The sequence below is a fragment of the Heloderma suspectum genome, chromosome 2, assembly GCF_057233095.1.
Source record: "Heloderma suspectum isolate Gila_16-S chromosome 2, 16-S_ref, whole genome shotgun sequence".
Lineage (NCBI taxonomy): Eukaryota > Metazoa > Chordata > Lepidosauria > Squamata > Helodermatidae > Heloderma > Heloderma suspectum.
The window spans coordinates 371,376,372-371,393,375 of NC_139459.1; the positions used below are offsets into that span (position 1 = coordinate 371,376,372).

At 50.5% G+C, this 17,004-nt stretch overlaps 1 protein-coding gene across 4 annotated transcripts; it reads left to right on the forward strand.

Annotated features, from left to right (window-relative positions):
* The first annotated feature begins 68 nt into the window (after window positions 1–68).
* Window positions 69–16,064, forward strand: LOC146356075 (uncharacterized). Of its 4 annotated transcripts, XR_014787259.1 has the most exons (5): window positions 101–198; window positions 1,069–2,052; window positions 3,961–4,066; window positions 6,328–9,181; window positions 12,701–16,064. XR_014787259.1 is itself a non-coding variant. In XM_084831255.1 (4 exons), exons 2-4 carry the CDS (start codon window positions 1,258–1,260, stop codon window positions 8,424–8,426), a joined length of 3,000 nt encoding a protein of 999 aa, XP_084687381.1. In that variant the 5' UTR covers window positions 69–198; window positions 941–1,257; the 3' UTR covers window positions 8,427–10,720. The 4 variants fall into 4 exon arrangements, 3 of the variants coding, with proteins under 3 accessions (XP_084687381.1, XP_084687380.1, XP_084687382.1); XM_084831255.1 differs by lacking the exon at window positions 12,701–16,064 and having other exon boundaries at window positions 69–198; window positions 941–2,052; window positions 6,328–10,720; XM_084831254.1 differs by lacking the exon at window positions 12,701–16,064 and having other exon boundaries at window positions 6,328–10,720.
* Window positions 16,065–17,004: the final 940 nt, after the last annotated feature.

Genomic DNA, 17,004 nt, shown 5'->3' on the forward strand with positions numbered 1-17,004 from the left:
GCCGGCCGGGCAAGGGTTAAAGCCAGCGAGCCACGGCTCCTAGAGGGGCGTGGGAATTTGTGGGGGGAGGGGCATCTGAGGGGGAAGGAAGCGGCTTCCTCTTCCTCCTGACAGCCGCCGCCGCCGCAGCACTTTGAAAACTCCCAGCAGGGGACGTCGGGATGGCGGCAGCGCCTTCAGGGGTGGGGCAGCAGGAAAGTGAGTTCAGAGACGGGGGCATTTGGGTTGCGGGGGGAGAGAAAGGCGTGGTCTGAAGAAAAGCGGGGGGAGGAAGAAATGCGGAGGAGGAGGAGGAGGAAGGCACTACTTGGCAGTCTGAGGCATGTCTCCTCGGAAGTAAGACTCGCGGGGCTTTACTCCCGGGTGGGCCTGAGTAGGGCGGCGCCCTTAGTCAGGTGCAAAGGAAGGCCCGCTCTCTCGTCCCGTTCGTAGGCTCTAAGCCACCCTTCCCGAAACCAGCCCCTCTCCAGATGTGTTGGGCTACAATTCCCAGTAGTCCAGCACTTCTGGAGGGGCACCGGGTTCAGGAAGGCTGATCTAGGGTGCTTGCTGCCTTATGCAAAGCCAGATCATAATGGGTCCGTCCAGCACAAGACTGCGTGCAAACTGCTCCAGATATTTTGGACTTCAGCTCCCAACATTCCCCCAGCCAGCGTAGACGATGGTCAGGGGTGATGGAGTTGTAGCCGAAAACCTCTGGAGGGCAACCCTACTTGGAGAAGCCAGGGATCGAACCTGGGACCTTCTGCCGTGTGCTCTAGCAGTGAGCTACAGCGCTTCCCCAAAGGCCTCGGAACGTGGTCAGACCAACAGCCCATCTGGTTCACTATAGTTTACACCGCCTGGCAGCGGCTCTCCTGGGTTTCAGTTTGGGTCTACATGTGTGTTGTACCCAGTCTTCTTCATTGAGAGCTGAACCTGGCTTTGCGTTCTGTTACAGTTGCCTACTGTGTACAATTCTCCACTGATCTGAAAGTGGTTCCAGACGTGGGATTTGTGAGGTGCGTGGTTTTTCTTTTTAAAGAAAAGCTCTCAAACTTGGTGTTGCGTCTCTCTTTCTCCCTGAAGGACACATCTCCTTAAGTCAGGCGGGGACATTACCGGCTCCTGTGTAGCCAAGGGACCCTGAGCCCCATCTCCGTTCAGTCGACCGCTTCACATCGCACAAGGCTTGTGGTCTAACATTTTTTCACGTATGCAGAAAAAGGCGGAAACTGGGATCTGAAGAGGAGCAGGTTGAACTGAGACGAGGACAAGATGGCCACCGAGCGAGAGGCGGTGGCCTCTTCAGGCCGGCTTCCTTTCGAAGCTGTGGTAGACAAGGGAGTGAAAACAGAAGAGCTGGACTCCACAGGCCTTGCGCCATTGGAGGGTCCAAAACGGTCCAGAAAGGCCCCTCACTTCACCCAAGCCGGAACCGTTGGAGAATGTCTAAGCTGGGCAGTGGCAAAACAAGCAGAGCGTGACCTGGACGATGGGCTGCTCTCCCACTGCTGGGAAGCCCAGTGGCAAGAGTTCTTAAGGACTGTGCAGTCTCCTTCTTCTGGGTGGAGCAACCCACAGCTCTTGGGGGGCCCTCTTCCGGCCCCCTCTGCCACACCAGCTGGTGTTTACCAGGGACCTGCCATGCAAGAGGCGGCGAGCGGGCTCCTGCTAGGCCCGAGGGAGGGGTCCCCCAAGGCCACCCTGACTGCAGACCCTGGAGAGGAAGCGGACGATGGAGACGACATCAAGGGAGAGGTCCTGCCCGAGGAGGCGCTCAGCGCCGAGATGCAGCGGCAGCGCTTCCGGTGGTTCTGCTACCAAGAGGCCGAGGGGCCCCAGGAGGTCTGCGCCCAGCTCCGGGAACTCTGCCTCAAATGGCTGCGGCCCGAGCTGAACCCCAAGGAGCAGATAGTGGAGCTGATCGTCCTGGAGCAGTTCTTGGCCATCTTGCCGGAGGAACTCCAGAACTGGGTTGGGGAAGGCGGGCCGGAGACCTGCGCCCAGGCGGTGGCCCTGGTGGAAGACTTCCTGCTCAGGCAGCAAGAGACTGAGAGGTGGAAGCAGGAGGTGAGCGTGTTTCCCTACCTTGTGATGGTGCAGAACCTCTTTCAGCCTGAGGGTCAGAATTCCATTCCAGAGAAGCCCTCCGGGGCTGCGTTCCAGTGGTGGGCAGGGCCAAAGGCAAAGGGGGCGGGGCCAAGAAGACCAGCATATTGCCGCTTGAAGCTCTTCCTGCCTGGAACTTGGGAGAAGCATTTCAACCTTTTAGAATGGGGAGAAAACTGCACAAAAGTCGGGGAACTTCTGCATGATGGGTGGTCGGGGAAAAAGGAGGTGGGGCCGGGGAAGGGGCATAGTCTTTGGGGGGCTGCTGGAGGGTCAGACACGGCCCCCGGGCTTCAGGTTCTGCTCCCCCCCATTGTAACCTGAAGGAGTCTAAAGGTGGGAATGAGCCCTTCAGTCCTTGCTTTTCTTGCAGCCTGCCCCACCTTGGTGCCATCCAGATGTTTGGGACTAGAACTCCCAGCCTACCTGACCATTGCCCATACTGGCTGGGTCCAGTACATCTGGTGGGCACTCACTTGGTCTGAATTTGATTCAAACGAATTTGATCGCTGGAATCAGTGGACAGCCAAGGCAGGAGAAGCAACAGGAAGAGGGTGGAGATTGGGAGTATGTATGTATTTATCTAGGGTTAGTTCTACTTGGAGTACACCCATTGAAATAAATGGGACTTAAGTGAGTCTGGAGTAATTTAAGTCCCATCCATTTCAATAGGTCTACTCTAAGTAGCAGCAATGTTGGATTCAGCCTTTAATTATCTTGCCTTTCCGCTTCAGTATGGCACTCCAAGGAGGCTAATCATACAGTCCAGATTAAAAAGAAAACCTGAATTAAAACATAACATAAAAACAAATCAATTATAAACAGAATTGAAAATGTGACAATAACAGAAATAAACAGCACCAACCAATTAGCTGTGACGACGTTGGTTGCTGAGCTGGTGAGGCCGTGATTTTGGGCACTTAGCTTGAAAGATATGAGCAAGCAAACCCAGAGTTTACAAGCCATCCTGTTCCTCGGAAAAGCCTTTGGGACTATGCTGCTCCACACACAGACCCCAAACTCTTCTTTGCATGTGGGGTTTAGTGCTTTAGCTCTTCTACAGTTCACAGTCCCTGAGCCAGGGGAGGGCAGCCTCTGGCCCACGGGCCTGATTTGGCCTGCGGAGGGTTGAGCACCGTCTGTGGGACCCACCCCCTGCCCTACCCAAGCCCCTCCCCCTCCCAAAACGACAGCACAAAGGAGAATCCTCACCTTATCTCCGATCTCAGAGAATGGAGGTACGCCGGGGTTTTCCCTGCACCAGTTTCCACACTGCTCACACCCGGCTCAGTCCCTTTCTCCATGCAGAGAGCCACAGAGCTCCAGGCCTCTCTCCGCTTGGAGAAAAAACAGTACTTTTTTTAAGTGGGCAGGGTAGGGCAGATGATGTCATGGGGCTTCAGGTATGAGGCCCTGGCCCTTCCGCCAGCTTGGTTAGTCCGACCCTTGGTCGAAAAGTGGTTGCCCACCCCTGCCGTAAGAGATCCCAGGGCTGGGCCTTGGTCGGTATGCTAATAGCAAACTCATTCTCCAAGTGTGGGTCTTTATGTAGTCAAAACAGCACCATCCATGCACAAGAAGGGGCATTAGTCAGACTGCGTTGTACTCAGTCTTTGGGGCGGGTGGCTTGTCCTTTGCCCCACCTCCCATGGCAGCCATGTTGTGGTGGTGCCCAGGACAGTTTCTCAAATTGCCCAATGGGCCCACTGACTCAGCAAAAGGTTAGCTACCCCTGGAATAGGGTATCCTGGAGGAGGGCATGGCTGGCCGGCTGCAACCCTGAACAGGAGCACTCTGCAATGCAACATTTGGATGCAGGGCCCACTTGTCGCCTTCTTCTCTCCCAGCGTCTTGCTTCTCGCATTTCAGGTGCTGGGAGAATTCGAGGAGGTGGCAATGAGTTTCTCGAGAGAAGACGATGCTGAAGAAAGGCAGCCTTTCAGGGGGATCAAACAGGAGGGCGCCAGTCTGCTGGGTAAGGACGCTCCCCTGCGCCTGTGTACTTGGCTGTAGTGGTTTTTGCGGCAGCAGGCTCATCTTGCAAAAGAGGGCAGCCTTCAGCCTTCCAGAATCCACTTCTGATTTTTAGCAGAACCCCGGGATCCACCAACCAAAGCCAGGTGCCAAATGGAGGTTCAGGGGCACAGGCATACACTTCAAATAACGGAGCAAGGGCACCCCTGAGCACGTGCACGGTGCAGGACTTTTTCAGGTAATCTGTCGAGGCGGGGGGGCGGGGACATGCCTGCAGAGGGCAGGGTCAAAGAGATTTAGTTTTTCAATTTGGGAGGCTGGTTTTTTTTACATCTTTATATTTCTCTATTCTTGGGCTGTTTGTCGTCTTGTATCGCACTTTATTCTTTTCGCTATTTTGTTCTTTTTGCTGTTTGTAATCTGGCCAGAGAACGCTTGTCATTGGGTTAAAATAAATAAATAAAATGAGCCAGTGTGGCGTAGTGGTTACAGTGCTGGACTGGGATTCAGGAGACCCAGGTTCAAGTCCCCCCTTGGCCATGAAGCTCCCTGGGTGACTTTGGGCCATTCACTGACTCTCAGCCCAACCTACCTCACAGGGTTGTTGTGAGGGTAAAATGGAGAGGAGGAGGACCATGTGAGCTGCTATGGGCTCCTTGGGGGAATAGGCGGAATGTACACGTAACAAATAAAATAAAGTAATAAAGAAATGGATAGGATAGATGGGGTAAGGATAGATGGGGTAAGGATAGATGGGGTAAGGATAGATGGGGTAAGGATAGATGGGGTAAGGATAGATGGGGTAAGGATAGATGGGATAGATGGGGTAAGGATAGATGGGATAGATGGGGTAAGGATAGATGGGATAGATGGGGTAAGGATAGATGGGATAGATGGGGTAAGGATAGATGGGATGGATAGATGGGGTAAGGATAGATGGGATGGATAGATGGGGTAAGGATAGATGGGATGGATAGATGGGGTAAGGATAGATGGGATGGATAGATGGGGTAAGGATAGATGGGATGGATAGATGGGGTAAGGATAGATGGGATGGATAGATGGGGTAAGGATAGATGGGATGGATAGATGGGGTAAGGATAGATGGGATGGATAGATGGGGTAAGGATAGATGGGATAGATGGGGTAAGGATAGATTAGATTAGATTAGATTAGATAGATAAAGTTGATAGACGGACTAGAAAGACAAACCAGGCAGCCAGATAGTTAAATAAAACCAATGGTGGGCTGGGCCACAACTCAATATGGGTAGAGCCATGCTTGCCTGCCTGCCTTCCTTTCATCCTCTTCCTCCCTGCCCAGTGGGCTGTTGGGGAGGGGCAGATCACTCTTGCCAAAGGTCTGAACTGCCAGTGGCTTTGAAATTGGGCTGATCCCAGTGTATGGTGCGGATGCTGCAGGCCAGAACCTACTAGAGATTTTAGCAGCTCACTTCAGGTTTCCTCAGAAAAGCTTACCCTCAACAGAACGTGAGAGAACTCTAGCCTAGAGATGTGAAGGCCTTTGGGGGAGCGGGGGTATATATTTAAAACTAGCAACCAGACCTGGCTTCACACCGGTTGGAATAGCCCTTGGTTTGATATAGCAAATGTATGCAGCTGTCAGAGTTGGACATGCTGTGGCTGCCCTGCCTGAGTGAAGCCACGCCCACTGGTGCCCCTAGGCATGGCCCCTGTCATGGTGCACCCCTATAGCCCCCTGATGGAGGGGTCTCCTCACTTCACTCCTGTGAGAGGGGCCTGCCCCACAGCAAAGGAGAGGGGGCAGTCATATACCTCTGCCCCTCGGCCTACTCTTCTGCCCTGGCTTCACACTGTATGGACTGCAAAGATATGCACTGGTTAGGGAAGTCTGCCACCTAATGGTGGAAGGCGTTACTGTTGGCTTCAACCACATGGACACATTGAAATTCATTAAAATAATTGGATGCATTTTTAAAACAATATAACCCAAAGGTGCTCACCCCTAGGGTCCCCTTAGTTTGCATGCCAAAGTTCAGGTGTCTAGCTTTTACGGTATTGGTGCTACAGTGCTGATGGACGGACAGACACGAATCCTCTTTTATTATTTTGGATGGTTTTCGGGGCACCTTTATGGGTAGGCCCTTCTTTCAACTTCGCTTTCCTGGCCCTTCGCATTTCTCCATCTAGTCTGATCTGCTCCTGATTCTACACGATGGTCAGTGTGGTGTTTCCCTTGTTTTCAGGTTCCCTTTCTAACAAGGTCCTCTTCTTATTCCAGCAGCTGATGCTTGGGACAGCGAGGATGAAGGAGCATCGTTTGAGGCGCCGTTGGAAGGAATTGAGCCTCGGGACCCGGAAGAAGGCCTTGGGGAGCAGACGGACAAGAGAGAGAATAAATCTACCGTTTCCCAGAATGGCAACTCCAGCGAAAGTGCAGTCCAGCACAGACTATACACAGGAAAGAGAAGGCATGTGTGCAATATTTGTGGGAAAGCCTTTACTCAAAAATCAAACCTCAACAGGCACCAGAGAACCCACATGGGAGAAAAAAAGTTTCACTGTTTTAAATGTGGGAAAAGCTTTAATTGGGAAACAAGCTTTATTAGACACCAGAGATTTCATACTGGTGAGAAGCCTTACCCGTGCTTAGACTGTGGGAAGAGCTTTAGTCGGAGTGCAAATCTTATCATCCATCAGAGGATTCACACGGGAGAGAAACCGCATCGTTGCGCAGACTGTGGGCAAAGCTTTAGTCAGATCTCCAATCTTGTTAGACACCATAGAGTCCACACAGGAGAAAAGCCTTATAAATGCTTGGAGTGCGAGAAGAGCTTCACTCAAAAATCGAACCTTATCAAACATCAAAGTGTCCACTCGGGTGACAAGCCCCGTAGACGCTCAAATTATGGGAAAAGATTTAACCAGAGGCCGAATTGCAATAGAATAGAGAGGATTCCCCTTGCTGAAAACCCATGTAAATGCTTCAAGTGTGGGAAAGTCTTTTCCCGAAGAGGGAACCTCCTTAGACATCAGAGCATCCACACAAAAGATAAACCACATAAATGTACAGAATGTGGGAAACGGTTCAACCAGAGGACAAACCTTAATGCTCATCAGAGAATCCACACTGGGGAGAAACCTTACAGATGTCCAGACTGCGGGAAAAGCTTCCGGTGGAGGGCCCACCTCATCATACACAAGAGGTTGCACACTGGAGAGAAACCACACAAGTGTTCGGACTGTGGACAGAGCTTTAGTCAGAGGTCTAACCTTGTCAGACATCACAGAATCCACACTGGAGAGAAGCCGTATAAGTGCTCAGACTGTGAGAAGAGCTTTGGTCAGAAATCAAACCTCATGAAGCATCAAAGGATTCACACAGGAGAGAATACATTCAATCCAAGGCCAAACCGCATTGGACGGGACAGGATCTTTATACGAGAGGACCCGTATAAATGTTTCCGATGTGGGAAAATATTTTCCCGGAGAGGGAATCTTCTTAGACATCAGAGCATCCACACCAGAGAGAAACCACACAAATGCTCCGATTGCGGGAAAAGGTTCAATCAGAGAACTAACCTCATCAGCCATCAGAGGATTCACACGGGTGAAAAGCCTTTCAAATGTCTAGATTGTGGGAAAAGCTTTCGTCAGAGCCCACACCTTATTAAACATCAGAAAGTCCATACAGAAAAGGCATTGTACAGAAGTTCAGATTATGGGGAAAGTGTCAATCAGGAGGCAAATGGTGGTACACAGGAGAGAATCTATATGGGAGAAAACCCATATGAGTGTCTGAAGTGTGGGAAAATCTTTAATTGGCAATCAAACTTTATTAGACATCAGAAAATTCATGCTGGTGAAGAGCCTCATAAATGCTCTGACTGTGGGAAAAAATTCAATCGGAGGAAAAACCTCATTGCCCATCAGAGACTCCACATGCGAGAGAAGCCCTACAAATGTCCAGACTGCGGGCAAAGCTTCACATGGGAAGCGCACCTTGTCATCCATCAAAGAATCCACACGGGAGAGAAGCCTCATACATGCATAGAGTGTGGGCAGAGCTTCAGTCAGAGGTCCAACCTTATCCGACATCAGAGAGTCCACACAGGGGAGAAGCCGTACAAATGCTCAGTCTGCGGTCAGAGTTTCAGTCAAAGAACACACCTTGTTGTACACCAGAGAATCCACACAGGGGAGAAACCGCATAAATGCTTGGAGTGCGGGCAAGGCTTCAGTCAGAGGGCACACCTGATTGTGCATCAGCGAATCCACACGGGAGAGAAGCCACATAGGTGCACAGACTGTGGGCAAGGCTTCTGCCAAAGGTCCAATCTTATCCGACACCAGAGGTCCCATGCCTGCGAGAAGAAGTAGAGGTGCTGATACTGCAGGAAAGCTCGTGCTGTCTTGGTCAGCCAAAGATGCATGGCGGGGAGAATTCTGAGTGCTTGGATGGCGGAGAAAGCTTGGGTGGAGGCGACGTTTCCTCTCTGCGAACAAACCCACCGAAGATGGGGCCCAAACCGTTACATGCACAGGCTGAGCAAGACACTTCCACGAAAATGCCAGTCTCACTGGGCATCATGGCATCCTGCAAGGAGAGGAACCAGGAGGCGACAAGGGTGCCTGGCACCTCTTTCTCCTAAGCCTTGCGAAGTACCAGGAGCAGCCAGAGACTGCCACGGGCCAGTTGTGCTGCCTGTGGAGACAGCAGCGGAGGCGGGGGGCTCCAGTGTCAGTGCGGCGGCGAATCTGCTCAGGGTCAGAACCAGACTGGTTCTGACTGAAACCCAAAGCCTCCCCCTTTCTCCTCCACGGGGACAAAGGGGACTCTGTGATGTAACACCACTGCTCCGGCAAATCTTTCCGTCGTAGGCTTGGTTTGGGGGTGGGGGTAGCAGTTGGAGAGTGTGCCCTTGTGCTCAGCCTAGGCCATGGAGAAGGCAACCTGGGCCCCTCCAGATGTTTTGGACTACAACTCCCATTGTCCCTGACCACTGGCCCTGCTGGCTGGGGACGATGGGAGTTGCCTCCCCCTGCCCTAAGCAAACTTGGGAATGCGCCTCGTTTTGGATCCTTCATCCGATGATCTCCATTGCCTTCCTCTGTCTTCTCAGCTTCACTTCAAGGTTCTAGTACTTAGTCCCGACCCTGCTAGCACTAAACTCCTAGCAAAGCCTAAAATCTACATCTGTCTCCCATCGTCTGTGCTTCTTGTCGCTGGAATGCCCTGCTGCTTCCCTTCCAACTCTCGCTCGCTCTCTCTCACCGCCGCCTTCCAGCTTCTCCACTCTCCAGTGCTCTCTTCCCCAGGTTAAACCCTCCGTTCCCTCTTTCCCCACCTCCTTGTCCCGTCCTAACACGTCCTTTTACTAGACTGTGAGCCTGCGGGCAGGGACCAACTTCTCTTTGCGCCACGGTTCAGCACCTAGTGCACATAGGCGCGTTGTGAAATAACACCAATAACAATAAATGAATCTTAAAATACTGAGCAGGCTGGACAGTGTTCAGCTAGAGAAGGGGTGAGGAATCTGCACCCCCCCCATGTTGGACTACAACTCCCATTATCCCTGAACATGCTGGCTGGGCTGTGGTGACTTGGAGCCTAGCAACATTTGGAGAGCTACCCTTCCTGGACTAGAGAGTAGAAGGTCAAATGAGATCTAACAAGCAGATGTGGGTTTGCCACCGAAAAGGGCAACATATAACGAACAACGGCATTTTGTTCCTGAAATGTGATGTGTGTGACATCATCACAACATGCCCAGGGTCCGCTAGTGATGTGGAGCAGGGACAGCGAGCCACATGCTGAGATTTTAGAGTACTGCTTTTATTCTTTTCATTCCTTTGTGTTCAAGCTCCTGGCCTGGTCTCATTTTTCACTTGATTCATATATCTGAACCCCCCTCGTTCCTGCCTGCAAGGAACACCAAGGTTTTAGTACATTTTCTTATTATTTTCCGCATTGGTTATTGTAGACTTTTTGTTTTCCTTCCTGCTTTGACTCTTAACCCTGTCTGCTCTGCCCTAAATTTTATGTTTTCTATATGCTTTGATCATATTACTGTTCTGTCCTGTTTTCATTTATTTGTTTGTTTGTAACATTTATATACCGCTCCACATCTAAACAGATTCCGGAGCAGTGAACAATAAGAGATAAAAATGATTAAAAGATTAAGGGAGCAATCCTAAGGCTGCTAGTCAGTGGCTAGACAGCCGTAGGATATGTGGTTTTCCAGGTACTGACCTCAGAGCCCATGCTTCGAGGTCGGTTCCTGGAGAACCGACCTTCCTCCGCGTGGAAATGCCCCATGCTACCTGCTCGGAAGAGGAGCACAAAGTGGTGAAAACGGGGCGTTCCAGGGCGGAGAGGGCGGAAATGCCAGTACAACACATCCTATGTGTCATCTGGCAGCCTCCTTCCCTGCTCCGCTGTCCCGTGGCTAGACAGCTGAAATCAGGTGTCATCAATATGCGGATGACACGCAGCTCTACCTCTCATTCAAATCTTCACCAAGGTTGGCCGTAGAATCCCTGTCCAAATGTCTGAGACGGTGAGTGGCTGGATGGGGAGGAATAAGCTGAAACTGAACCCTGACAAGACCGAGGTACTTTTGGTGGGAGACAAGAGGAGGCTGGGGGATGTTGACCTGGTGTTGAATGGGGTACGGCTACCCTTGAAAGACCAGGTCCGCAGCCTGGGTGTCATTTTGGACTCCCAGCTGTCCATGGAGGCTCAGGTGTCAGCTGTGAGCCGGACAGCGCTGTATCAACTCCATCTGATACGGCGGCTGCGCCCCTTCCTTCCTGACCATCTGCTCCCATCGGTAGTACATGCCCTGGTCTCCTCTCGTTTAGACTACTGTAATGCGCTCTACGTGGGGTTACCCTTGAAGACGGTTCGGAAGCTGCAGCTGGTACAGAACGCGGCGGCTCGCTTGATTAAAGGCAGCCACCGGCGAGATCACATCACTCCAGTGCTGAAGGAGTTGCACTGGTTACCAGTTGTTTTCCGGGCCAAATTCAAGGTGTTGGTTTTGACCTTTAAAACCCTATATGGTTCCGGCCCAGCCTATCTTAAGGAGCGCCTCCAGCAGCACCAGACAGGCCACTCAACAAGATCAGCCTCGGATGGCCTTCTCTCTGTCCCATCAGCCAGAACAGCTAGACTGGTGGGGACGAGGGAGAGGGCCTTTTCTGTGGTGGCCCCCACTCTGTGGAACTCCCTCCCTAGGGAACTCCGCCATGCCCCCTCTTTAATGAGCTTCCGCCGTGCATTAAAAACGTGGTTGTTCAGGCAGACATTTGGGGTGGGTTAGGGTATTTTAGAAAATGTTTTTACTGTAGAGTTTTATTGTTTTAAACTGTTTTATTGTGTGTTGTACATCGCCCAGAGTGGCTGGGTGACCAGCCAGATGGGCGATTAATAAATTTAATAATAAATAAATAAATAGCTGCAAATGCAGGGTGGCTGAAGTGCGGAGGGGATGATCCCCTCCATGCTTCTCCTGCCCTGCATTGGATAGGCGGCCATCTCAGAGTTTGGAGGATTGCGCCCTAAAAGAATAAAACACCATATTAAACTCCGTGGCTGGTCAGTCAAGGAAGGCTTCCTGGAATACAGCTGTTTTCAGGAGACGTCAGAAACAACACAGTGCTGGCGCCTGCCTGACCTCCAGAGGCAGGGAGTTCCACAGAAAAGGGGCCACCACACTGAAGACTCTTCTCTGGGTGGACTCCAATTGGGCCATAGGTCCATGTAGAACTACCAGGAGCATGCCCTCTGATGACCTCAGTGACCGGGCAGGTTGATGGTGCAGAAGGGGCTTTCTCAGGTATTTTGGTCCCAGGTTGCTTAGGGCTTTATGCACTGGTACCAAAACCTGAAACCTGGCCTGGCAGCAAACAGGCAGTCAGTGTAGTTCCCTCAGCAAAGGAGCTGGTTTCTCTTCTTCTCCCCTCTTTGAACTTTCAAATGTCTCAGAGGCTTTGCTTCTCTACATCTTATCTTTCTCTTTATTTTTCCCTCTATTTCCAATGTTCAGGCTGTGCTTGCCATTATATGGCTAAAACCCACACACAGGGAGAGGTCAGGGAGGTATTGGCTGGTTTGGGAGAACCCCTAGGTTTGTGGAAGTACAAAACCCCCTAAGTTGGGCGGACCTCAAAAAAAGCCGAATGAGGACTGAGTGCTCATTGGAAGTGGCCACAGAATGCTGATGGCTGGAGGATAAATGGAAAATTGGTGGGGTGTGTGGCTGGGATCCTGAGCAGCACTCCATACTGCAACTTTTTGCTGCAGTATTTTGATCCTCCCTCCTCAGCCAAAAAAGGCTTACAATTAATCAGTAAAATAAGACCGTCTTTGCCCGCAGGCTTACAATCTAAAAAGACACTACACACAAGGTAGAGGATGGGGAGGGAAAAGGGGGAAAAATAGATAATTCTCAGCAGGGCTAGTGAAATGGCCTACTTTGCCTTTCATCTCCTGGGTGTGGGGCGGGGCAGTCCAAAAGGAGCAAGCCCTGATGTTCCTCAGCCTGCTTCTGTCTCCCTTGCTCCTTCTTCCGCACAGGGCAGCTTCCACACCTTCCCTCTTAGGTGACCAGTCTTCCAATTAGAACTAAGATTTTCCTTTTCCCTTGCAGCTTCAGCCTACTGGGACTATCTAGTTTCTACCTGACATCCCTCTTCTGTTACAACATTCACTGTATGATCCCATGCATGTCTACTGCGAAATAGATCTCAGTGATTTAGTGGGGCTCACGCCCTGATAAATGTCCATGGGACTGCGGCCTTGGTAGCCTTCCTAAACCCTCAGAGGAGGGCTACGAAGATTATCAGGGGACTGGAAACAAAGCCCTATGAGGAGAGTCTGAAAGAACTGGGTATGTTTAGCCTTGAGCACGGAAGACCGAGGGGAGATATGATAGCGCTCTTCAAGTACTTGAAAGGCTGTCACAGAGAGGAAGGCCAAGATCTCTCCTCAATCATCCCAGAGTGCAGGACACGGAATAATGGGCTCAAGTGACAGGAAGCCAGATTCCGGCTGAACATCAGGGAAAACTTCCTGTTCGAGCAATACGACAATGGAACCAATGACCCAGGGAGGTGGTGAGCTCTCCCACACTGGAGGCATTCAAGAGGAAGCTGGACAGCCACCTGTCAAGGATGCTTTTACTTGGACTCCTCCCCTGAGCAGGGGGTTGGACTCGATGGTCTTATAGGCCCCTTCCAACCCTACTATTTTATGATTCTATGACCACATCCATTCATCCTGTTGTGTTTTTTCCAGTTAACCCTTCTTTTCTTTTACTGTGTCTTTACCTTTTAGATCAGGGATGCCAAACCTCTCTCAGCCCAAAGGCAGAATTAAATTTTGGAGAAGTTCTGCAGGGTTGCATTCCATAGCATCACCGGCTGACCAAACATACCAGCATATTGTAGCTCAAAGTTCTTACTGCCAGTAACTAAGTCTTAGGAGAGGCATTTCAACCTATAAAGAGGGAAAAACACACAGAGGCGGGAACCCACCAATTGATTGGTGGTTGGGAGAAGAGTGTGTGGCTCAGGAAAGGGGGTGGGGCCATCTGGGGAACCTGAACGTCGACACCCTTGTTTTAGGTTTTAAGCCTGCAGGGCCTGTCCTATTTTTATTTTTTTTGTACAGCGCCTAGGGCTTTTAGATGTTTAACACTGTTGTTATTAGGAGTAGACATGTACATTTCAGGAACAATATGAAATTCCAGTCAGGCAATACTTTTATTAAGACGTCACAAAATAGTGAGCAAGCTTTTGAGTTCTTCAGAACTCTTCATCAGGCTGGGTGTTAGGAATGGGGAATGGGTAGGTGGAAACGAGGCCTGATGATGTTCTTAGGTCTGCAGTTGATAGCAGACTTACCTTGATTAGGCATCCCAGGATACATGACAGATTGCAGAAGGCAGCCAGAGTTACTGGGACAAAGAAGAAATCGTGGTCTGTTTCATCCGCATATTGCTGACACCTCAGCCCACGCCTCTGGATAACCTCCCCCAGCAGTTTCATGTAGATGTTAAACAGCAGGGACGAAAAAGCTGTGGAACCCCGTTGCCTACCCAAGGCACAGAGCAATAATCCCCCAGCATCACCTTCTGGAATCAGCCATCCAAGCAGGAGCTGAACCACTGCAGTTTAGTGCCTCCGAACTCGCAGCCCACACAACCTACCCAGGATACCATGGTCGATGGTATCGAAAGCCGCTGAGAGGTCCAGGAGAATCAACAGGGTCGCACTCCCCCTGTCCCTCTCCCGGCAGAGGTCATCCCACAGGGTGACCAAGACCATTTCCGTTCCAAAACCAGGCCTGAAGCCCAACTGAAATGGATGTAGGTAACCAGTTTCATTCAAGAGTACCTGGAGGGAGGGGCCATAGGTCAGTGTGATAGAGCAATGCTTGGCATGCAGGAGGTCCCGGGTTCGATCCCCGGCTTCTCCAGGTAGGGCAAGGAAAGAATCCTGCCTGAAACCCTGGAGAGCTGCTGCCAGTCAGTGTTGACAGTACTAGGCTAGATGGGCCAAGGGGCTGATTCAGTAGTTGTCTGGCAATCACCCGCTCAAGCACCTTGCCCAGGAAGGGGATTTTGGCTCCAGGCTGTAGTTGTTAACATAATTTAATTGGTGGACTAATCCAAATTCTGTTCCAGCTAGATTTTTTGTTTGCCCAAGTCTTTTTCCCAAGCTACTCTAACACCTTCAGAGGATCCATATTTAATATCCATTAGCATGTTATATTTTTGAAACTAGCCCTTTAGTGTCTAATTTTATTTGTGCAATGATAGATTCAAAGTTAGTTAGTAGGCAGAGTACTTCTGCTTTCACCTGAGGCTTTCTTACAAAGGAGGAAATCTAATAAATTTGTAACCAATTTATGTTTCTGTCCTGGAGCATGGATCTGAATTGTTGACCAGAGCTAGGGCAAAGGTAGGTGGAGAGTGGAAGCCAGATGTTTCTACATTGAAAGTTTAGGTATCTGTTGACCAATAATTGTTAGATTATCATCTGGAACGACACATTTGAAGATGATGTATGCCCTTACTCATTGTTTAAGTTAGTAGAAGGAATCAATCTACTTTAAGAACATAAGAAGAGCCCTGCTGGATCAGACCAAAGGTCCATCTAGTCCAACATTCTGTTCACACAGTGGCCAACCAGCTGTCGACCAGGAATCTGCAAGCAGGAGACGAGGGCAACAGCACCCTCCCACCTATGTTTCCCAGCAACTGGTGTAGATAGGCTCACCACCTCTGGTACTGGAGGTAGGACATAGCCATCAAGACTAGTAGCCATTGATAGCCCTCTCCTCCAGGAATTTGTCCAACCCGCTTTTAAAGCCATCCAAATTGGTGGCCATCACTACATCCTGTGGTAGCAGAGTCCATAGTTTAACTATGCACTGTGTGAAGTCGTCCTTCATTTGATCTGTCCTGAATCTCCCACCAATCAGCTTCATAGGATGATCCCAGGATGATTCTAGTATTTTGAGAGAGGGAGGAAAAAGCATCCTCCCTCTCTCAAAATACTAGAATTTTGTATTCTAGTATTCCTACCCACGGGTATCCCTATTCAGGCATCCCTACCCATGTTCTCCACAGCATGCATAATTTTGTACACCTCCAGGGACTCTGCCGAGGGTGGCTGAAGCCTGGAAGACACACCAAGGAGCAGATCAAGGAGCTGGTGGTGCTGGAGCAGTTCGTAGCCATCCTGCCCTTGGAAATCCAGAACTGAGTCAGGGAACATGGCCCCGAGACCTGCTCACAGGCGGTGGCCCTGACTGAGGATTTCCTGCTCAGGCAGCAAGAGATGGAGAAATGGGAAGGGCAGGTGAGAACGGTTCAGCCTAAGCCATTTTGAGGGCTCCAACCTTGGTGATGAAGCTGGAGAGCATGTGGCCCCTTCCTCCTTGCTCTGCCTCTACTTAGAATCATAGAACAGTAGGGTTGGAAGGGGCCTACAAGGCCATCGAGTCCAACCGCCTGCTCAATACAGGAATCCAAGTCAGAGAATCCCTGACAGATGGCTGTCCAGCCTCATCTTGAACGCCTCCAGTGTGGGAGAGCCCACCACCTCCCTAGGTAATTGGTTCCATTGTCGTATTGCTCTAACAGTCAGGATTTTTTTCCTGATGATCAGCTGGAATCTGGCTTCCTGTAACTTGAGCCCATTCTTCCGTGTCCTGCACTCTGGGATGATCGAGAAGAGATCCTGGCCTTCCTCTCTGTGACAACTTTTCAAGTACTTGAAGAGTGCTATCATATCTCCCCTCAGTCTTCTCTTGTCAAGGCTAAACATGCCCAGTTCTTTCAGTCTCTCCTCATAGGGCTTTGTTCCCAGTCCCCTGATCATCTTTGTTGCCCTCCTCTGAACCCTCTCCAGTTTATCTGCATCCTTCTTCAAGTGTGGTGCCCAGAACTGGACACAGTACTCCAGATGAGGCCTAACCAGTGCTGAGTAGAGGGGAACTAGTACTTCCTGGGATTTGGAAGCTATGCTTCTATTAATGCAGCCCAAAATAGCATTGGCCTTTTTTGCAGCCATATCACATTTGAGAAGGTCCCATTGATAAGCACTCTTTGAGTCCGATTCGGTAGCCAACTGTGGATCCACCGGATCGTTGTTTCATCCAGCCCACTTTGAGCTAGTTTGCTCATCAGGATATCATGGGGCACTTTGTCGAAAGCTTTGCTGAAGTCGAGGTATATGATGTCTACAGCATTCCCACGGTCCACAAGGGAGGTTACTTGATCAAAAAATGAGATCAGATTCGTCTGGCAGGACTTGTTCTTGACAAATCCATGTTGGCTTTGAGTAATCACTGCATTGTTTTCAAGGTGCTTACAGATGGATTGCTTTATCATCTGCTCCAGAATTTTCCCAGGGATTGATGTCAGACTGACTGGTCTGTAGTTCC